Raw genomic sequence first — 23,079 nt, 5'->3', positions numbered from 1 at the left:
GCAGCTGGCCATCAGTAGGATATCGTCCAGATATATAATCATACGAATGCCCTTCTCTCTGATCGCTGCCGCTACTGGTTTTATAATTTTTGTGAAGACCCAAGGTGCTGATACCAGGCCAAACGGCATGGTAGAAAACTGCCATAATTGCTCGCCCCAGTAAAATGCTAGGAATGGGCGGAACTCTTTTCGAACTGGTATTGTCAAATAAGCGTCTTTGAGGTCTATCCTCAGTAACCAATCGTCTTGTCGGAGTGTGTCTCTGAGGTGATGAGTGCCTTCCATTTTGAAGTGGTTGTAAGTTACCCATCTGTTCATGTCCTTTAGGTTTATTACGGGTCTCACTTTGTCCTTTCGATGGACTAAGAACATGTTGCTCACAAATTTGGGAGGTGTCGCGCAAGGCTCTATCGCTTGCTTGTCCGCTAACTGCAGCAGTTCTGTGTGCAGAAAATCTATCTCTTTTCGTGTTTTCGCTACAGGGCGTGGTGCCTGACCTTGGTAGGGAGTCTCTATAAAATCTATAAGCATGCCTTTTGTTGTCTGTAACACCCATGCATCGCCAGAAAGCGCTTGCCAGTTCTCCCAGAATATTGCTGTTCTCCCCCCAACTGGTGGATAATTTGAGACTCTCACCTGCGGGAGAATTGTGCCCTCTCCCTTGTCCTCTGCTACGTCTTCCTCTCGGGAAGCGACCCCTTGGAGGGAAGAAGGCGTCTGGCTGTCTGTTTTCCCAGTAATTACTCCTGTTTCCTTGAGGCCTCCTGAATGTTTGGTAGCGACCGGCCGCTCGGCCTCTAGACCGGCGGGTCCCTCCAAAAATTTGTGTCGGGAAAATCTTTTTCATGGATGCTTGGGCCTTTTCTAGGGATGTGTATGTTCCAACAAACCTCCCCATTTCTTTTCCGAAGGTTTCTCTGAATAGAAGGCCTTGTGCGGCTTCGCCCGCTTCGTGGGATGACAGGTCTCCTAACTTCTGATCAATTTTTAGTAGGAGCCCTTTCCTGCGTTCAGAAGAAATTGCGCAGTTCGCATTGCCTAGCAGATATACTGCTCTCTGGGCCCAGTTTGCCAGAACTCCTGGGTCCACTTCTTCCCCCGTGTCCTTCGCACGTTCCGCTAGATCCATGATCTTCGCTAATGGTCCCGCTATGTCAAGCAGCTTCTCCTGACAGCTTTTCCAAGAGCGGTCAATGCCCTTTCTTGGATCTTTATTCGCCTTTCATACAAATGACAGCATATTCAGATCAAGCTCCGGTGCCTCTGCTACCTTCCCCGGTAATTCTGGTTTCGGGCACTCCGCCCTCATCCTCTGCCTCACTTCTTTTTCTAAGGCCTTTCGCAATCTCTGCGTCATGTATTTCGCCACTCTTGGCGACGGTACCCATTCTGATGATCTTGGGTTTCTGATATCCTCGGTGTTAAACATATCGGAGGTCTCTTCCTCCTCTAAATTGTTGAGCTTTCTAAACCTCTTCCTCGGCGGAGGTTGGCTGCTCTCGTCCCCCTCGTTGTCCGCCTCTTCTTGCGAGGAGGTAGGGGATTCTGGGGTTTCTTCTTCGGGAAACACTCCCTCTATATTGCCCATATTATCATCCCCTGGGTAGGGGGTCTCGAGGCTCGGCAACTGTGTTTTCTTTATGAACACTTCTCTTAGCTTACTAAAAGCGTCTGCAGCCTCCGGGGCCTCAGTATTCGCCCCCTCAGTTTGGCCCGGGGGGTCAGAAGAGTCCTTGCTCTTCCGGGCCTTGATACACCCCTTGGGGTCCTTTGCAGCGACCCTGGTGGACGTGCTGTCTCTGGTGCATTTACCTTGAATACTCAGGTATAATTCTATGGTATGTAGCCTGTCTTGCAGGGGTCTCATACCCTGCGCTACTGCCTCTGTGAGCGAGTCTCCCAGCACTTCTTTAAAGCTGTAGGCTAAATCCTCTGGGTAGGTAGCCTCTTGCTCCTCATCACTCCACTCAAAGTTAGACATTATTGTGCTGTTCAGGTGCCTTCTCAATACCTTTCCAGGTGTAAGTGCACGTCCACTGCTCCACTCTAGGAGGCTGCACCTGTTTGCCCTTTTTTCCTGCAGTGCAGGGTACTTCAGATATGGGATTTCTGATTTATCAGTGAAAGAATGTGCTGTTCAGCTATCTTGCCGTGTAATTAGCCTTTTCCTGAGCTTATTAGTGCTCCAAACACGAAACGCGGTGTAAACTCTTTCAAATTCCGGATTTCACTGCTTCGTGTATATTGCTCCTCCTCCCCAAAGGTGGGGGCTCTCAGGAGCAGAGCGCTCTCGCTCTGATTGGCTCCCGTGCGCTTCACTCTTCCAGGAGGAGGGAGTTCCCCTCTCCTAGAGCGCGAGCTTCCGGGTCCTCATGCTCCGCCCCCACGAGGGTGGGGGCTATCTCACTCCCTAGCGCGAGCGGGAAGGCAAGATCTCCCGCTCGCGCCGCTTGCTCCGCCTCCCCAAGGGTGGGGGCCGCTAGCCCTCGATCGCGCTGTGGAGCGCTGTGGGCTTACCTGAGGAGACCGGCAGGCCCCTACTGTGTCGGGTAATGCGACACGGGGCCGCCGAATCTCCTCGGCCACATGTAAATTGCTATGCTGCGCGTTGCACTCACGTCTCGCAAATACTCTTATGACAATGTCTGCCTTATAAAAATGTTAACACACGATCTACATGTATATTAAATAAACACATTCGCGGAGCTCTACAAAAACGGGTTACTTATCTGGAGAGCAGGAAAAGAAGAGCAAAAACACAGGAACAGGAAGGGCTAAGGCACAGAGACTAGAGACTAGAACTACAGGGAATGATGGGACTTGAAGTTTAAAAAAAAAAAAAAAAAAGTTTTAATATTTTCACGAAATATGATGTATTTGTTGAAACTGCTGGAGAGTGAATTAAAGAGAAGAGAAAGCTTAATGCTCGCCTCCGTCTTGACATAGAATTCGGGTGCTGGGTCTTAGCATGGCACAGTATGTTGATCTTGTGGCAAACATCAGTTATCAAGCAGTACATGCCCTCTTGCACATGATCTCTTTTATAAAGCATGTCTGCACTGTATTTCCTAGTGGAATGGTCCTGTGTGATGACCTTGTTGCGGATGATTTGCTAGGGACTACACACAGCGTTTATGGCAGTGGGTAAGCTGGTCTTGAAACTGCGGTTTCCCATTATTAATAATGTCATATATGAGGTTTCAGGCATTTTATGGGTCTCTGAAGCAGGCTGCCTAAAATGCAGTCTATACAATGCAAGAAGCATTTCATTAGCCAGCCAAGTCTAACAGCTCAAGCAGTAATGGTCTTGAGGTGCCTTGGCCCTTAGCCTTGCCTGTTCTTTGAGATGGGCCGTTTCCTTATTCATGCCTATAAATGTCAAATGCAACAAACAACTGCAAACGTCCAAACTATTGGCTTTGCCGATGTTTGTTGTATGACAGCCTTTCCTGTTCATGGCACCATTAGGAATCAACAGGACACTTTTGACAATATTCTTTAAAGGACACATGCTCATGTGTCTGGTTCTGATGGGCAGTAGGGAATTTAGTGTCTGCTTGTGCATGTGTGGAAACATGTGTGTCACTATGACCAAACATAAGATAACACCAACCATTTTCTCTCTTTATTAGCAGCATAGTGACACTTTTCTCCCTTTAAACCAAGCTGTCCAGCCTGCCCTCATCTGCTGAACTTCTCAACATGTCCAGGATCTTTTTCCTTGCCAGCGCCCGCCGCAGGTGCAGCTTGTAATCCTCCATGGTGACATCATCGTGACGGCGCAATGGGAAGAAGTCACTGCTAATCGTCAGGCCAGACCGCAAGAACAGGTTCCGTGTTTGGAAATCCAACACTGTTATTAGCCACCTGTGGAAATGGGTCAGAGCAGCACTGAGGTCATAAGATGGATCACTGAATCCCCTGGAGCATGCAGGCCTAGCTCAGCACTCATTCTGCCAGAGCACCACTGCTAGCTTTAGCAGATCAAGCCTTTAACCCATCACCCTGACTGCTTCAACATCCATTGGCCCTGAGCCTCAACCATCAGCCATTAACACACAAGCACCTTGCATGCCTGCCATTCACCCATTATTGGCATCGCCTCAACCAACAACCATCGATCAACCACCTTTCATTGTGTTTTAGACAAACTAATTATCTTCATGCATTTCAAAAAAAGAAAAGTATTTAGTTGCTTTTTACACAAATCAGCCAAAGTTTGAATTCTTAATGAAAACATAATTTGGCATCCACAGACCACTTTCTAGAAACTGATTTAACATCACTAACGTAGAGCCTCGTACAACAGCCATTTAGTGACAATCCTTATAATCCCCACCTTTTGGGCCACAAGCTGCTCTATGACTAGCCAATGAATCACCAGTTGCTAACCTATTAGATGGTGAACCTCCAGATCCTCAACTACCCCTATTATGTCTGCATTTAGTAAATCACCAAACTCTCAGACATAAGTAATTGATTCACCATACCCTGGCAACTCAACCTCCTACTTTGCTAGAGAGCCTGAACCAAGAGCAATTGTTTCAATACAGTCTTAATCACTGGTTATGTTTATTAACCTACCAAAACCACAGCCACCCATTTAATCCACAGCCGCTGAGCCGCCAGCACTTCAACCATGAACCACTGGCCTCAGCCTCATACCACTGAACCTCCACCCTATCAATAGTAAATTAAAAATGTCCAGCCTGAACCATTACTTCAGAATGCTCTTATATTTTAGATTTTCCCTATGACGATATAGTATTGATATGGCGATTTAGCCCTTCACGTTTTCTCACTCAGTGGTTGACTGCTTTCATCAATCCAGTGTTCATTGGTTCTGGCACTTAATCTAGATTTCTTTAGATTTTTTAAAGCAACTATTTTTAATTGAGTGTTCTTTTGATTAGTTGTATTTGGTGTGATTGAAGATTGCGTTTACCAGTTATTTCTTTTTCATATTATTACCTATTTCATTCTGTTTTTTGTCTTACTGATGGGGTCTTCTTTATTTTTATTTATCACGTGTCAATATGTTTATGTTTCCCCAAACCTTTTCTTTAGCATATCTACCATTCAGTTCTTGTCTACACGTGATACGCCGACCGCAGTTGAGTCTTGTCGTCGTACGTTGCTTTAGTTACCTATTGTTGGGGGTCTCTGGGTGCCCCCAATGCGTGCCCGCGAGCCCTTCCACCCACAGACTCCACACGGACACGTCTGTGTGCTTCGGGCTCCCCGGTCGCTCTAACGCGGCCGGGAACGCCCCGTTTATTTAAGGCGCACGCGGCGACGTGCAACGTCACGCCGCCGCGTGCGTATCCCCTCACGGGGCAACGCCACACTCCTCCTTTTTCCGGGAGGAACAATAACAAACAGACACGTCAAAACATAGCACTGCACACAATGTCACTTGCGAACTTACAAGGCCCATGCCCCCTTTTATTATCAGCCTCCCAGGTCCCCTTCACTCCGGAACACAGTCAACCGGCCCCAGCACGTAGTCTCCGAGGTAGGCAGGTCTCCCTCGCCCAGCCCTCTGGGGGTACCTCCCACCTACCTCAGCCGCCGGACTCCCCGCTGCTCCAGTGCCTCGTTCTGGTGACCCCACGAGTTCCCCCCGGGGGGTATCTTCATCCGGGAGGACAGTCTCATCCGGGTCAGGCGGGAGTTCAGTTCGAGAGTCCCCCAGTTTCTTGAAGAAACTCACATTTCGAGTGACGGCCGACTTCCCGTCCGAGGCCGTTACCATCGATCCCTTTACTGCCACTACGTCCAGCGGCTCGGGTTCATATGGGAGCGAGAGCTTTCCGTGGGGATGCCGATTCCTGATCAGCACTTCGTCGCCCGGTTCCAGCCGCTGCGGACGAAGACCCCGCCGTATGTTTTCTTGATGTGTCCTTGCCTGTCGCTCCGCTTCCACCCGTTGGTCATCTATTACGCCGGGTACCTTTTCCTGTACCTCCGGGAGGAGACCTTGGGGGCACCTTCGGAATAGTGCTTCAGCCGGGGCTACCCCAGTCGAGGCGTGTGGGGTGGTGCGGTACACTCTTAGAAACTGGTATAGCGCCCGCTGGAGAGGCTGGCCTTGTCCCTGGGCTATCCGGAACGTTTTGTTTAATGTCCTCATCAGCCTCTCGGCATCCCCGTTCGCGCGGGGCCACAGCGGGGACACCTTCCGGTGGGCCACTCCACAGCTCTCGAGAAACTCCGAGAACCTCGCGCTCTGGAATGGGGACCCATTATCCGAGCACAGGGTCACGGGAAACCCATGGGTGGCAAAGATTTTCTCCACAGCGCCGACCACGTGCTCAAATGCCACCGACACGACGAATTCCACCTCCGGGTATCGCGAGTATTCATCGACGATGGCTAGGAAGTGAGTACCCACGGCCGTGGATCCGAAGTCCGCATGTACGACCTCCCACGGGCGGGTCCCCCGTGGCATTACTTCAATTTCAGGCTCCCGCTGTACTGGGGAGGCCGCCTGGCACCATACACAGGCCGCTACAAAGTCGTCCACTTTTCTTTCCAGCTCGGGAAACCACACCTTCAGCCTCAATCTCGCCTTCGTTTTGGCGGCCCCTTGGTGTCCCTGGTGTGCCAGGTTGATGACTTTGTGGACCTTGGAGCCCGGCACCACCAGGCGATCGCCCCGCAGCAGCAGGCCCGACTCCGTGAAGGACAGTTCGTCCTTCACCTTCCAGAGTTGCTCGAGGGTCACTTTAGCCTCTTGAGTGCGCCCTGCCACCAACTCCAGCACGGCCTTCCAGGACCCCGACTGCATCGAGCTCCTCAGGATGCGGAAGCATTCGTCGTTGGCCGCAGCACTCTCCAGCTCGGGTAGCGGCATTGCATTGGGGGTGGCGCTCTCGACCACCATGCTGACGTGATCATCGGCTTCCTCCGCACACGACTCTTGTGCGGGTCCGCCCCTGCCCACCAGATGCCTGGACAGGTAGTCAGCCGCATTGTTGGCCCCCGGCCGGTAGATTAGGGTGACGCCATATTCCAGGAGGGCCAGCATCCATCGCTCGATCCTGGCTGGTGGTTTGGAAGAGGATCCGGCCATAATCGGAATCAGTGGTTTATGGTCTGTTACCACTGTCACGGGTCTCCCCAGCACATAGAGCCGAAAATGCCGACAGCCCCACAGAACCGCCAGGGCCTCCCGTTCAATCTGTGAGTATCTCTGTTCGGTCTCGGAGAGGGCCTTGCTCGCGTATGCCACGGGCCTCATTCCCCCATCTTTGCCCACCTGGGTGAGGACCGCCCCGAGGCCAAACGGGCTGGCGTCCACAACAATCTCCGACTCCAGGGCGGGGTCAAAGAAAGCCACTGTGTCATCTGCTGTCAGGGCACCCTTGATGTCCTCGAATGCCGACTGTTCTAACGGGCCCCACTGCCAGATGGTATCCTTTTTCGTCAGGGCCCTCAGAGGTTCCGACCTCGAGGCGAGATTCTTGATGAAACGCCCACAGTACGTCACCATTCCCAGGAAGCTCCGCACCTCTGATGCCGACTCAGGGGGGCGTGCCGTCTTGATGTCTTGGACCTTCTTGGGGTCAGGAGATACCCCGCCCTCCTTGAAGATGAAACCAAAGAACTCAATGGTCGGGCGGAGGAACTCACACTTGTCCTTGTGGAGGGTGAGCCCCAGCGACTGCAGCCTTTCGAGGGTCTTGGCTAGGCGTTTCAAATGGTCAGGTTCAGTCCTAGCAAAGACCAGAATGTCGTCGCTAATGTTTAGGACGCCCTCCAGGTCTGCGAGAGCGCCACGGATTAAGTTCTGAAACACCTCGGCTGCAGACGACACCCCGAAGCTCAGCCGCTTGTATCTATAGAGTCCCCTGTGGGTGGTAAAAGTCGTGATGTAACGGGACTCTGGGTGGAGAACAACTTGGTGATACCCAGCTCGTAAGTCCAACTTCGAGAAAAACCGGGCCCCTTGCACTTCAGCAATGATGTCATCGATCGTCGGGGTCAGGTGTCGTTCTCTCCTGATGGCCTTATTGGGCAGCCGCATGTCCACACAGATTCGGACGGAGTCCGGTTGTTTAGGTTTCCTCGCCACTACGATGGGGGATACCCATGGTGTGGGGCCCTCCACCTTTTCAATTACGTCCAAGTTCACCAGGTTATCGAGTTCCCTGTCCACCTGGTCCCTTAGATGAAATGGGATCCGCCTGTGCTTCAGGGCTATGGGCTGTACCGACTCGTCAATGTGGAGCCTCACGGGGTCACCGTTCATCCTCCCAATCCCTTTGAAGATGTCAGCATACTTGTCCAGCAGGTCGTTGATGTCCTCCAAGTATACTGAATAGGCGAAGCTGACTATGCCAAGGGCCTCCGCTGCCGCACAGCTAAGCAGGGTGTTGCTGCTCACCGGAGTCACATAGAAACGGGCCCTGATCTTCGACCCGTCATGTTCCACCTTGGCGACAAACGCCCCGTCAAGTGGCAGGGGCTCAGGCCCACCAAATGCGAAGATGCGGGCTCTTGGCGTCGCCAGCCTCGGGGGTGGGTTGAGCGCAGCATAGTGTCCTCTCGCCATTACATTGAAAAAGGCCCTCGTGTCGACTAACACCGGGACCGGCGAGCAGTTTACCTCTACGACACATCTCGGCTGTCTTCTGCTCCTCCCCTTGAGGACCTCCATGCTGGAGACGAAGAAGATGTTCTCCTCATCCTCCTCCTCCACTTCTTCCGCCAGCGCCTCCTCGGGTTCCGCTTGTTCCACCTGAGCTACATTCGGCGGGCGGTATTGCCGCGGGGCCCATAGACGAGGCTGTCCTCTCGGAACAAGTACAGGCAGGGTCGCCCTGCACACCCTCGAGAAGTGGTCAGGCACCCCACAGCGTCCACAGATCTTTCCTTTTGCCATGCACTCCGATGAGTGGGGGAGGTCATAGCCGCACTTCTGGCACGACTCCACCGGCTTCCCCGCTCTGTCTCTGGGAGGTACACCGGGTTTTCGCACCCCTCTGCCGCCCCGCCAGACAGCGCACACCTCCTCCGGTCTCGCCGCGCGGGATCCGGCCTCCATCTTGTTGGCACGAGCCTCCGCCACCTCATGGCACCTCCCGAGCTCCAGGATTCTGGGCAGAGTGAGTCCGGGCTCTCTTAGGACTTGTCGCCTCAGCTTGCCAGATGAGCATGCCTGGATCAGCATGGTCCTTATCATGTCCTCCGCATCCCCCCACGCACACCCTTGTGACAGGCGGCGCAGGCGGCCATAGAAGGTGTCAAGCGTCTCATCCTCCTTCTGTTTGGCCGACAGCATGACGAACCTTTCGAAGTCCACGTTGGCAAGGGGGATGAAATGCGCGAGGAGGGCGGCTTTGGCTTGATCATAGGAGTTATCCGTTGGAGTTAATGATTCAAAGATCTCCTGCACGGTCGCTCCTGCGGAATACAGCATCGTGGCCACCCTGCTGTCATTGTCCGTGACCTGGGCGGCCCGAAAGTACATGTCTAGCCGTCCGATCCATCTCCTCCATCGGGGCCCCAGGCTGGATGGGGGGCCCGTAGCATCAAACTCCGGAATAGGCTGTAGGGCCGCTTGCGCCCTGGCTTGGGCCATGGCCAGGGGTGGTGGTTGAATCGGAGGGGGAGCGGCACCAACCGGGCGCGCAGGCAGTCCAGACGTCGTAGGACGCGGGGTTAGCTGTGGGGGGTCCTGCTGAAACAGGTCTGCTAGGCCTTCATCCTGCGAATCTTCCGAGGCCGTGGCAGTCGCACCCTCCAGGGCACCGGGATCACTCATAGGCGCAAGCGCACAGGCACCCTCGTTCCAATCCTGAGGGCCGCAACTTGCACTTCTCCCCACACTGCCACCACCCACGTGATGATGAAAGGGTTAAAGGAGAGTACCTCAAGGCGCCTTGTGTCCACGTGGGCCGCAGAAGCGGGAGCGTCATCCCCCACGTGATGATGATGAGGGGGTTGAAGAGGGTCCTGAAGAGGATCCGTGGATAAATGTTTCCAAAAATTGAGCTTTGAAAAGGAATGGGCTGAGAAGGCCCAGCCACCTCAGTCCATCTTCCAGCTACAGCACGACGTCATCGTCTGAAAAGTGGCCAAAATATCAAAATTCTGGCATGGGCCTGCGGGTTGTACTGCCCGCAGTCAGTAAATCCAAAAATTAGGCTTGGATGGCCTTCCTACTCCAAACCGGAGCTTTCGGAAGATCCTCCACCTCGTGCGCAAGATGGCCGCCAGCCGCGTGTGGTCCGCGGCCTCAGCGTGATGCGAAACATCCGCGGATGTTTCCTTCGTTGAAGAAAAAATTGTCCGGGATCGCGCTCACCGCCGGGCCCGGGCATCCGACACTCGTCGCCACTGTTGGGGGTCTCTGGGTGCCCCCAATGCGTGCCCGCGAGCCCTTCCACCCACAGACTCCACACGGACACGTCTGTGTGCTTCGGGCTCCCCGGTCGCTCTAACGCGGCCGGGAACGCCCCGTTTATTTAAGGCGCACGCGGCGACGTGCAACGTCACGCCGCCGCGTGCGTATCCCCTCACGGGGCAACGCCACACCTATCACGTGCCTTTTGTCACGTGACGGTAAATACTTTAAATTTATTCTTCATTTATTGCGCACTTATGCGTGCATGTTTCCTTGAACCTTTCTTCTATCATTTTTACTATTCTTTCCATGCTTACACGTTATACGGCGGCCGCAGCTGAGTTTCGTTGCCGTACTCTGTTTGAGTAACCCATCACGTGCTTTTTGTCACATGATGTGAAACACCTTGAACAAGTTAAAAGGAGAAGGCTCCTTGTAAACACTGCGCCGTATTAGCAGTTGCGAGTTGCGGAGCCAGTGTTTTTCATGTTGAAGTAAGAATTGCATATGGACTAGGCGCTTAAGTGCATGTTCGGATTGTTGGCCATTTGGTTTAGCATTACAGTGTGGGTTAGTCGCTCTTTATGTGTTTGCATATGAGCATTAATACCATTAGAACCAGTGCGACATATTTGCTTCTTGCGTGACTTTATTGGATTACTTATGGTACATACTTGTGGTTATGTGGACTACTGGAGGGATGCTTTTTTAGCTTTGCAGTTGCATTAGAGTTTTTCATTTAAAATACTTACAGCTCTGTCAATAGTGTACTTGAGTTTCAACTAGAGAGCGGGTATTTCAGCCTTTCACCAAACACATCGGAGCATGGTTGCTGCAGTGGATCCTCAGCTCTTTACCACTTTCCTTATGGAGGACTATCCTCACTAAAGGCGACTTTGTTTGTCTATTTCTTTTTTTAGAATTTCAAATCGTCCGTGTTGAGTCTATGCTGTATTGTACATAGTGAAGATCTACATATATGGGTACAGGTTCTCCAATTAGTTGAGGCATTTAAAGGGACAGTACTTTGTCTCAACACCATCATTATTGCTGGCCCGTTACCAAGGGATAATAGATACCTAACGCCATGGTAAGCTTTTTTACACATATAGTTTCTTTATGACTCTGCCCCTTTGTCAGGGTTTTCAACCATTTAATATGCATATTATCTTTTGCCTAGTACTACGTGGACAATATCTGGATGAATTTCAACATTGATTTGACTCCATATTGGATACTTACCTTTGAAGGGTTTCTGATGCTCATCTGATGTAGATGACCTCAGTGATTACAGCATCGCAGGCATTTCTTTTTCAAATATCAGGTATATTGTGTTTCCTTACATTACTTATCACTCATTTGACTTCTCTTTCGGTTCTTTTTGGAGTCACACCTACTGTTTATATGGGCACAGCATGCATTACCTTGTCTAGACTGTATAAAATCTATTAGAATCTGTGTGGGGAGTTGTAGACAGTCCTTGTCCTATTTTCGGTATTATTTATACTTGTAAATTAGATGTGTAGTGTTTTTTCTGTTTTTTTGGAAAAATTATGTTCAAATTCTCAAATTGATGGAGTTTCATATACATGATTACAGATCATTTTGTTCCTGAAGAAGGGGGTGTTCCCCGAAACGCATAGAGCATTCAACTCTTCATTTCAACACAAGAATATTGTATACATACATTCCTTTTGTTTAATGATGGCCTTTTTGAATTTCTTGTGTTTATTAATATTCAAATGTTAACCAGAAAGCTCTGGATTTAATATCTTGTTAATTTGTCTTTCTCTGTAAATACCGATTATTTTGCAGTAAAACATTTTTTTTTATCCATTTGACTATTTCTGTATCAGCTTTAATGGTGTACAGGGGACGGGAGTGTCTTTATAATTAGACACTTTTCTTTTGTTCAGCCTGAACCATTGGCCATCAGCACTTCAGTCACCATCCAAAAATCATGGAACTACCAGATGTGGAACTGTTTGTCATTGAATGTTCTTTCCACCCATACCTTACCAGATGGAAGCTTGTGTCCTGCCTGATCCTCCCTGCACTCACCACTCTAACTGGAATGCACTATTTCTAGGGTCCATTATCTTGCTGACAGACCTTGTCTGACCCTCCCTCCATCATGCGTCAAGCAGGGATAGGATTGGATGTTCAGGTCACATGATCATCCTCAGTAAACCTTGCCAGTAGGTGTTAAAACACTGGGTGTCACAGTTAAGGGCTCACTGACAAGGGCATTTTTTGTTCAGCCCTGCTCGTGCCAGGAAGGACCTTGGACCTTGTACCTGTCTGACCCTAAACCAGCATTCCAAAATGCAAAGTGGGTCCAAACTCCAGTGTGAATTACAATATCTTCTGCGTTTCTATCCCGTGGGCAGGCCATCACAAATGGAATACACTTAACATTTACTCTGGCCCCTGAGGCCCTGTATTATCCCCGGTTTATTTATAGTGCATAAGACCTGCATTGGAAAACATATTGAATATGGCCATTGAGGCCTTGCGTTGTCGCTGTTGTATTTATATTGCATTTGACCTGCATTTAAAATCATTTAATCTGGCCCCTATAGCCCTGTAGCATTGCTGCTCTATTTATATTGCATCACCCTTGACCTGCATTTAAAAAAAAATAATCTGGCCTATAAAGCCCTTTATTATTCCTGACGTACTTAATCAGCAACTGTTTTGCATTTATTTTAAAAAGAAATGAATCAGTCCTTTAAGGCCCTCACATTATTGCTGGTGTAGATAACCTACACCTCACCTACATTTAAAAAAAATGAAACTGGCACTTAAATCCTGATATTAATCAAAGCTTATCTAATCAGCATCTGGTCTGGCAACCCTTCGCTGCACCCACTCCATCCAAACCGTCTCAATGGTTCAAATGGATAATAAACACCACAATACCCTTAAGAACTGTAATTACATACACTTCCATCCTAATACTACCTCGAAACATGGGCGTACGAGCATCAAAAGGAACGCTTTCAGAATAACTCAGACACCCCTTATGCTGACTGCTATTGGGTCCATAATTAGAAAGCCTGGCGAACTGATGTTCTCATTTGTACTTGCCACCTACATTCTTGGCAGATGACCCTGAACACTATTGTCACTGAATTTTATTTTCTGAAACGCCTATACATGCAGGACTAAGCAGGGGCACAACTATGCCACCAGCCAAACAATATAAACTGACCATGAACACATACAGTAATGGAACTATGATTTTCCAGGTCAAAAACCATATATTGGTGGCACTTGATAACAGAATACCCACAATGATCAGATTACTCCAGGACAGTAAGAACCCCCAACTGACCCTTAACCCTCAAAGCATCTACCCCCTAACAGACATATGCCAACAACTCTGTTACATCCCCAGGACGCTGCTTCAAGGAGGAATGTACATAACCTCATAAAGACTACTAAGTCTCTGAAAATTCCATAATAGACTTATGTATTATGCCAAACCCTACTCTGGCTATCAGTCTAAACCCCTGTAAACTACACTCTCTTCCCTACACAAAAAACAAAAATCGTTTCTATAAAATAGGCATAGTCAACAATAGATGAGCCATCAAAAATGCAAAAAAAGATCTGCTAATGCAAAGAAGAGTTAAATATGGACATAGTAGGAATCATAGAAAAACAAGTTACTTACCCCTTGTAACGTTCTTTCGATGGGATGTTCCTCCCTGGTATTCCTCATCTTATGATATTATATCTTGCCAGCTTTCCTGCTTTGGAAAAACATTTTCTCGGCAGAGGGCACTGTATGTGATATTGTCACGTCTAAGTCCCTCGAGGGCCTCCGTCGAACGTTGACGTCATCTTCAGTATAAATAGCACATGCAGCACCCGTTGGCTTCAGTTCTGTTTTTTCCTTTGACCTTTTTCGTGGAATTAACCAGGCGCACCCAAGACCGCAAGATCTCAGAAAGCGCAGAGTGTAATACGCGTAAATTGTACGGCAGGGTAGTCTGGGAGGGGCGATGAGCAATACGTGAGCGGAACATCCAATCAAAACAACGTTACTAGGTGTATGTAACTTGTTTTTTAAATGGATTGTGTCCTCCCATGTATTCCTCATCTCATGACAGACTCCCGAAGCAGTGACAATTTGGAGGTGAGAGTATCAATCAATTTAATCATGGACCGAACGGAGGATGGCCTTAGCAAAGAGTCCTCCTTGAATGGAGGAAGAATCCAGGCAGTAGTGTTTGACAAATGTATGAATGGATGACCAAGTGGTCGCTGAACAGATGTCATTAATTGGGACACCCTTTTCAAGAGCCGCAGATGTTGCCATGCCCCTTGTGGAATGAGCCCTTAGGCCTACCGGCAGGTACTTTCCCACAACTCTATAACATTGTCCAATGGCTAGTATGATCCACCTGGATATTGTTTGTTTGGTGAGTGTCAGGCCCAATTTGGGGCCGGTATACCCAATAAAAAGTTGATCATCCTGACAGAATTTAGTCATTCTTCAAATGTAAAAGCTTAGAGTCCTTTTCGCGTCTAGCCTCTCTTCGTCTTTGCATGAATGAGGAGGACAGAAAGTTGGTAGCGTTATCTTCTGTGACAGATGGAAGTCAGAGACTACCTTCAGTAGGAATGATGGTTTTACCCTGAGGATTTCTTTATCTTTATAGAAAGTAGTATGAGGAGGCTTGCAAGAAAGAGCCTGCAACTCACTTACCTTGCGGGCTGATGTTATTGCGATAAGTAGGACTGTTATTTATGTTAGGAGCCTTAAAGGAAATGAATGTAAAGGCTCAAATGGAATACATGACAGGAATTTTAATACAAGGTTTAAGACCCAAACAGGTACAATAAAAGGAATGGAGGGTATACATTAGTAAGTCCCTTTAGAAATTGTATAATGAAAGAATTTTTGAAATAGGAATTCTCTTCTGAGGAGCACTTAAAAATGGAAAGCGCTGCCAGGTATCCTTTTATGGTTCCAATCTGAAGCCCAAGATTGGCTAAATGTAACAGGAAAGAAAGTACAATAGGTGTGCCACATTGGAATGGATCCACATTCTTATCCTTGCAACAGTTACTGAATTTATTCCAACGACACAGGTACAAGGATTTGCTTGCTTGCTTGCCTTCTGGCCGAAAGCAAAATCTCCATTACATCATCCAGGAGGTCCCAATCCTTGTATCTCAGCCTCTCAGAAACCATGCGTGAAGGCTGAGTGTTTTGACCTCTGAATGGAAAACCCGACCTTCCTCTTGCAAGAGAAGATCCTCTCTTTGTCGAAGATGTATTGGAGGGCAGATGGACATGTCCAGAAGGTCCGGGCACCAGGTTCTCCTGGTCCAATTCAGAGCAATTAGGATCATGGATTTTCCAAACTTTCTCAACCTCCTGATCACGTCAGGAATGACGGGGACTGGAGGAAATTAGTATAGGAGTGGACATTCCCAGTCCGCTATGAACACGTCCCCTAGAGCTCCTCTTGGAAGAAATTCCCTGGTGCAATAATGTTCGCACTTCCGGTTGGTACCCGTCGCAAACAGATCCACTTGATGGGTTCCCCAAAGGGTGAAGATCTCTTGAAGGACTTCCTGAGCTAGTTCCAACTCGTGGGAGACTATGCTCTGCCTGCTCAGCGCATTGGCTGCCATGTTCTGCTCTACATCTAGGTGAACTGCTGACATAGAGATTCCTTCTTGTATTTACCAGAACTAGAGCTGCAATGCCTCTCTGCACAGTGGTAGTGACCCTACACCTCCTCTCTTGTTGAGGTAGTACATGGCCACTGTGTTGTCCATCATTATCAGGACATTATTTCCCCATACAGATAGCAGAAAGGCCTTCAGCGCTAGTCTGATTGCTCTCAGCTCCAACAGGTTGATGTGTAGTTTGGCCTCCGATGGAGACCAACGACCATTGATTATCAGTTTGTTGGTGTGGGCATCCCACACTGTGAGTGAGTCGTCCGTCACTACCGTTATCTCTGGCCATGATTGCCAAAAAGATTCTCCCTTGAGAATGTTGTCCTTGTAAGCCCACCATAAAAGGTCCTGAGCAACTCTGTTCAGAACTTCAAGTTGGTCTGACATATTCCCTGAGAATTGGGATCACTGTGTCCTGAAAGCCCATTGAAGGGATCTCATTCTCAAATGGGCCTCTGGCACCAGAAAAATGCAGGATGCCATGAGACCAAGCAACCTCAGAAAATCGAAGGCCAGAAGATGCTGAACATTCTGGAATGTTGTTACCATCTGCTGAATGTGTTGAGCTCTCACCTCGGGAGGCGAGGCTTTCCCTGAGGAAGTATCCAGGACTGCTCCAATGAATTGGAGTCTTTGAAATGGTATCATATGGGACTTCTTGTAATTGAGGGAGCAGCCCAGTCTGTGAAGGGAGAGGCATGTAATACTGAGATGTTCCTCAGCTTGTTCGGGTGAACGAGCCCTGATCAGCCAATCGTCCTGGTAGGGGTACACGTGAATCCCCCCTCTCCTGAGACTTGCTGCCACTAGCGCCATCAACTTGGTGAAAGCCTTTGGGGCGTAGGCCAGCTCGAATGGAAGAACTTGATAACTGATAATGAGAACCGCCAACCGCCAAGTACCTCAGGTACTTTCTGTGCGTGAGATTTATTGGCACATTAAAGTAAGCATCCTGAAGGTCCAATGATACCAACCAGTCTTGGAGTTGGAGAGCCTGAAGGATCTGAGAAAGGGTAACCATCTTGAACCTGTCCTTCCTGCAGAACTTGATCAAGTTTCTTAAGTCCAAGATGGGTCTCAATCCTCTGTCCTTTTTGGAATGAGAAAGTAGGTGGAATACCAACCCTTGTTCCTCTCCGCTACAGGTACATGTTCTATTGCACCTTTCTCTAGCAGGATTAACATTTCCTGCACAAGGAGCAGATCTGGAATTTTGACAGAGTTGGATCCTGGTGGATGATCTTGATGCCTTTTTTGAAAAGGAAAGCAGTAGCCTTGGACTACTGTTTCCAGTGCCCAAACATCTGTAGTAGTGACCCGCCATTCGTTCAGATGCTGAGAAATTCGGCCTCTCGCTGGGTCTTGTGGGTTAAGGCCTCAGAGTGGCTTAGAGGCGGCTGCAGTAGCAGCTGAGGGTAAAGTTGCCGCTGCTGGGGCTGATTTATCGCCCCTTCCTCGTCCACCACAAGGGAATCTTCTTTGTCCCCTTTGTCCAGTCTGTCCTCTTCCTCTACCAATTGAGGAATAGAAACGAAAAGAACGACCACTGCAGGAAGATGAGCCTGAATAGGGTTGTTGAGATTGTCAAATGGAGGTGCTAAGGGATTTAGCTGCTGCCTTGGAGGTCTGTAGCTTCTCCAGACTCTCATCCACCTTGCTGCCGATCAACCTCAAGCTGCCAAAGAGCATGTTGAGCAGTCTAGCCTGCACGTCTGGCGCAAACCCCGACTTTCTCAACCACGCAAATCTGCATAGTACGGTGCTAGCAGTAATAGACCTGCTGATGCTGTCAGAAGTATCCAAACCTGACTGGAGACATTCTCCATTGCCTCCTTTCCATCCTTAACTATAGACAGGAAGCCGTCTCTTTCTTCGCCTTCTGGGATGTGATCAGCCGCGATGGCAACACAGTCCCACTGGGTATAAGTGAATCTTGAGAGAGTAGAGGTGACATTGGAAGATTTCAAGGCCATGCTGCCAGACGTGAAAACCTTACGTGCACAGGCAGCTACCTTCTTGTCATCTCTATCTGGGGGATAGAGGGGTAATCCGATTGCCTGGTTGATTTGGCGGCGGTTTACTCGGCATCGCCTTCGACTTCGAGATGTTTGACTCCGATGGAGTTGACACAGTCGTCGAGTTCTTAGACGATTTTGTGTTTCTTCTGTGGTATCGAAGATGGACTCGGATCCTGCGTTGATACTCTCGACGACTTGTCGTCGGGTCAAGAACTCTCTCGACGTATTGCCGGCTTCATGCTCAGCTTTGAAGAAGCAGCCTTCCACTTCCATGTGTCATCCGAAGGAGCGACAGGGGCATGGCTTTTGTGCGATTCTTTTCAAAGGGGGTTGAGGCCACAGTCTCAAAAATATGCATCATCTCTGATCTAAAAGCACCCCTTTTTCTTGGGGAATCAGATTTTGTCAGGCATCTGATTACCTCAGTAGAGGAATCGGAGGATGAAGAGGGAGTCCTATGGTGTCTCTTCTTCACCTTCTTTGAGGAAGAAGACGTAGACTGCCTCGATCGACTCCTCGAACTGGACCTCTTCTATTCTTACGTCGGGAAGAGTCTCTGGACTTGCTGGACTTTTTTTCTTTCTTCGAAGAAGACTTTGAAGCCACCCACCCCACCGCGAGTTCTCTGTGCTCCCTGAGAGCTTTCTCTGTCATGGCCTGACAGGACCCGCAGTCGTCGGTACGGTGCCCGGAACCCAGACACCACAGGCAGACGCGGTGTAGATCCATTATAGACATCTTCGACTCGCAGTCATTGCATTTCTAAAACCCAGACTTTGTTGTTGAAGGAGTCGATGATGAAGACATTTTCACAAAGAAAACTGAAGCGCGCTGTTAATAAATTAAAGTGAAAAACGGAACTGAAGCCAACGGGGCGCTGCATGCACTATTTATACTGACAATGACGTTGATGCTCGACAGAGGCTCTAGAGGGACATTGATGCGACGACATCGTATACAGCGCCCTCTGCCGAGAATTTTTTTTTTCCGAATCAGCAAAGCTGCCGAGATATAATATCATAAAATGAGGAATACGTCGGAGGACACAATCCATTCGAAACAAAGTTCACTGACCATTACTAAATATTAGCACTGTGGCAGGGGAGCCAGCCAATCAGATGGCTAGGAACACAGGCTTGAACCGCTGGTAGAAGCCCACGGTCCATGCCGCCTGACGGCCGCCTCCCCCCGCCGCCATCTACCCCCCACCCTCCATCACTTTATTTTATTTTGTTTTCATCCCGCCACCCCCTTATTCACCTTATTTAGGCAGCGGCGCATCCGCTTCTTCCCCATGCTCACGCAGGCCACCATGGAAAGGGAAGCGGGGCTACGCAAGGAGTCCCAATTCTCTTTCAATGGGGGCCATCTTGGAAAAGGATTTTCCTTCGTACAACGGCACGCCATGCGCATCCCGTTGTACGAAGGAAAATCCTTTTTTTCAGCACCACGGGTTACCGCACCCGGGTGCTAAAAGCCTCAATCCCCCATTCCAGCAACTGGAACGGGGGATTAACGCCATAGTCCCTACTACCAAGGGCTATAAAATATCATCTCAAATAGAACTTATAAAGTAGGAGGAGTATCCTCGACTACCCAGAAAAACTAAGGATATCCCTGGTGGACACACCTCCTTCATACAGTTTTGAGAAATGAGTGTTAAAATGTAACATCAACACTATAATGTGGGTTTCCAACCCTGGATTGCCATGCCTACACACAAAATCGGCCATGCTTTGACATCATCTACTAGTTTGATCTGCACCTCAAACAAATCATGCATGTGGAACTATCTTCATCTGATCCCCACCTCTTACTACATGAATGGGAAAGCCAGGACCATTGCATACACAATCTAATCAAAAGGAAGTATAAAAAATGCACACAGTCAACAAACAACATTTTAAAGAAATTTCCACACGACCCAGGAAGAAGAAGAAGAATACCGGGACCAACCGCTCCCTTTTACAAGAAAAACTGAATGTAGGAACTATGATGACAATGGACATTACTGCTTCAAAGAAACAGGAAAGTATAAAAATTATAACCAAAACCAACAAAAAACGATCCATTCATGATCTGCCTGATTTAAAAGGACAAGCGACAATCTAGAACATGCATGGATGAAAACTAAGTCACCTACCGACAAATTGGCATGAAAAATACTGGGTATTTCATTTATTTTGGCATTTATTTCAGTGTACTAAACCGTAGGGCATCCGGCCGCTAGTTACAGAAAGTGAAAAGGACAGTTTAAAAAGTGTTTGAATAAGCATGAAGATTACAGAAATTGTAGGTGGTACAAGAACACTTTGTTGAGCCTCATGGCACGGGAGCTACTTTAGGCGTGCAAGCAAGAATAATAGACAATAGGTGTAAGTGCACAAACTGGCAGAGCCTCACCTCATGGTACGGGGGGGGCGACTTTGGGCGTGCAAGCAAGCATAATAGACAAAATAGGTGTAAGTGCACAAACTGGCAGAGCCTCACCTCATGGTGCGGGAGGCGACTTCAGGCATGCAAACAAACATAAAACAGATTAGGGGAAAAATTCGAATTTGTATCCCTCTTAGGCAGGCTGCCTCTCATGAAGAGGGAGATGGAGTAGTAGCAATGCAGTAACAGCTTAACAGATTGCGTGGATAAGAGAACATGTTCAGAGCGGTAATCAGTCAGCAGTGCAGTGCAGAGTGTCTGTATTAAGTCTTAGGAGAGTTGAAGCAGTTTCAACTACAGCTTCCTGGGATCAATTTAACTGAGTCCAAAAGGAGCAGTAAAGGCCGTCTCACGCATGTCAGGGAAAGTCATTTCATCCGGCACATTAGGGGGCTTCAGCAGTGACACCAAGCGTTTGCAGGAGGAAAAGTGAAATAAGGACCAGTAGGGGTGGCCATCCCGTGCAAGCTGAACATACAGCAGCAAGATGTACATCAGCCAGTCCCAGGGTACAGTGTAGGTTGTGCCAAAGTTTGTCGCTAAACCGGCATCAAGCAAGCAACAAAAGTATGGACGAGTGGGACGGGGTCCAGCTTTCCTTACCTTAACACGCAGTGTGGCACAGCGGCAAAGCGTCACATCAGGTGGCGTGCACAAAATATAGAAGGGTACAGGTGAAGAAACTCAGGGGAGCGAAAAGTAGTTTTTCGTTGGAGTGCTGGACGTGCCCAGGCAGGCCCAGACAGGGGTTGTAACAGACCCTTAAAGGGGGCCCTTGGAAGGGGCCGGCTTCACCTGCTGGCTCCCAGAGCATGCCACCGAAGAGGAATGCCTCAGATAATCTGCCTTCTGCAGAGGCTGACAATTGCAGAGGCTGACTCAAGGCCACAGCAACGACCATGATCGGACAGAGTAGACCGCTCTCAAAGCCCAGCAAGGGCTTACCTGTAGCAGGCTTGCAGGGGCATGATGTTCGGTGTGTGGAGATTGTAGATCACAGGCCCAGACAGGGGTTGTAACAGACCCTTAAATGGGGCACTTTGAGGGGGCTGGCTTCGCCTGCCAGCTCCCGGAGCATGCCACTGAAGAGGAAGGCCTCAGCCGATCCACCTTCTGCAGAGGCTGACAATTCAATAGTGCAGGTCTCGGCTGACTCGAGGCCGCAGTGGCGACCATGATGGGACAGAGTAGACTGCTCTGAATAAAAAGACAAAGCCCAGCAAGGGCTCACCTGTAGCAGGCTTGCAGCGGCATGGTGTTCGGTGTACGGAGATTGTAGATCAGAGTAAGGGCTACATTAGGAACAATGCAAAAGAGACTGTACTATCAAAACTGTATCTCTTCTGCATAATGTAAGTATGAAGACGTTTTCAAAAATTACTATGTACTAACAAAACAGTAATCAACCGAAACCCTCGGAGGAGCCAGCCAATTCTCTTGCTCTGGCCTTTTAGAATAAAATGGTCAAAATGCAAATCAACTTTGATCACCAGTAAAAATCAGATGGAGCAGCCATCATACACCAAAGCCCTTCACCTACAATTATGGACCATCACAATGAAAGAGCTGATCAATATTGCTATATCAATATCAGTACCCATTAGGGCCTGCCCAACATGCTGCAGCACTACACATAACGTTAAGCAAGACATTTTGATTACATGTGTACCATTCTAAGGGAGCAGCACTCACTTCCTACATGAGCCTAAACGCTATTTAAGACTGCCTGCATTACCTTTTAGGAAGCCACTACTTGATATGATATGGCATTTATAACGCGCCTGTACACAAGTGTTTCGAGGCACGACACCTGCCAACCTAGCTGCAAAACCCAGTTTTACAGGTGGGTTGCACTCTGCCAGGATCCAGGCCATCGCTAGGCACGAGATGAAAGTGGCAAGAAAGGAAAACAAGCGGGACCAGGCCTGCACTTGCTACATGCTTGCCTACTGGAACATCATCCTGGTATCTATCTGGACCGTGCCAATGCTCTTGCAGTTCAGGAAGGAACTCAAGAGTTTACTCTTCGGTCAATACCTAGGTGCCATCTAAGCTCCTTGTGTTCCTGCATCACGTGTCACCCCTATGACAGGAACATTGTGACAAATATACTAACCACCACCTCCTTGCCTTACATGATGCCCTCAGTATGAGCAATGCTCTGTTGCTTCCCAGTGTCAGTCTCACTTGGAAGTCACTCTCATGTTAATGCCCCTGGGCTCCCCATTGGCTGTCTAGCTCAGATGTGACTCTCAATCCTCCAGTAGAAGTCTACCTTACCCGTGGGTGGTATCAGTTGCCAATTTAAGTGCTACGTTTAGAATGCAATAACTAGTGTTCATTGTTTTAGTTTCCGTTTGCTGAAGCGAACCTGAACCCGGACCACTATTTCAATGTCCTATACGGATCCCATCTCACACGCACTCCTGTTTGCATCCCAGGACCTAGGTTTGTCAGAGTCAGAGCCTCTTGCAAGTGTTCTTGTCCTCCGCTCATTGCCTATGTCATCTGTAACTCATTTCCTTTATATGTATCTGGCCTAAGGCTCAGCCAAATTCCCCCTCAGTGCCT

The 23,079-nt window shown here is 48.8% G+C and overlaps 1 protein-coding gene across 1 annotated transcript in view; it reads right to left on the bottom strand.

Moving 5' to 3' along the window:
• Window positions 1-3,628: 3,628 nt before the first annotated feature.
• Window positions 3,629-23,079, bottom strand: part of C1PH19orf81 (chromosome 1p C19orf81 homolog) — a 597,750-nt gene continuing 578,299 nt past the window's right edge. Inside the window, exon 6 of the mRNA XM_069649376.1 lies at window positions 3,629-3,867. Within this exon, the coding sequence (XP_069505477.1) occupies window positions 3,657-3,867 (211 nt within the window). The 3' untranslated portion in view covers window positions 3,629-3,656. The remainder of the gene's footprint in view (window positions 3,868-23,079) is intronic.

The sequence above is a fragment of the Ambystoma mexicanum genome, chromosome 1p (genome assembly GCF_040938575.1).
Source record: "Ambystoma mexicanum isolate Mex_15411 chromosome 1p, UKY_AmexF1_1, whole genome shotgun sequence".
In the NCBI taxonomy this organism is placed as follows: domain Eukaryota; kingdom Metazoa; phylum Chordata; class Amphibia; order Caudata; family Ambystomatidae; genus Ambystoma; species Ambystoma mexicanum.
This window is presented reverse-complemented; position numbering and strand designations above follow the sequence as displayed.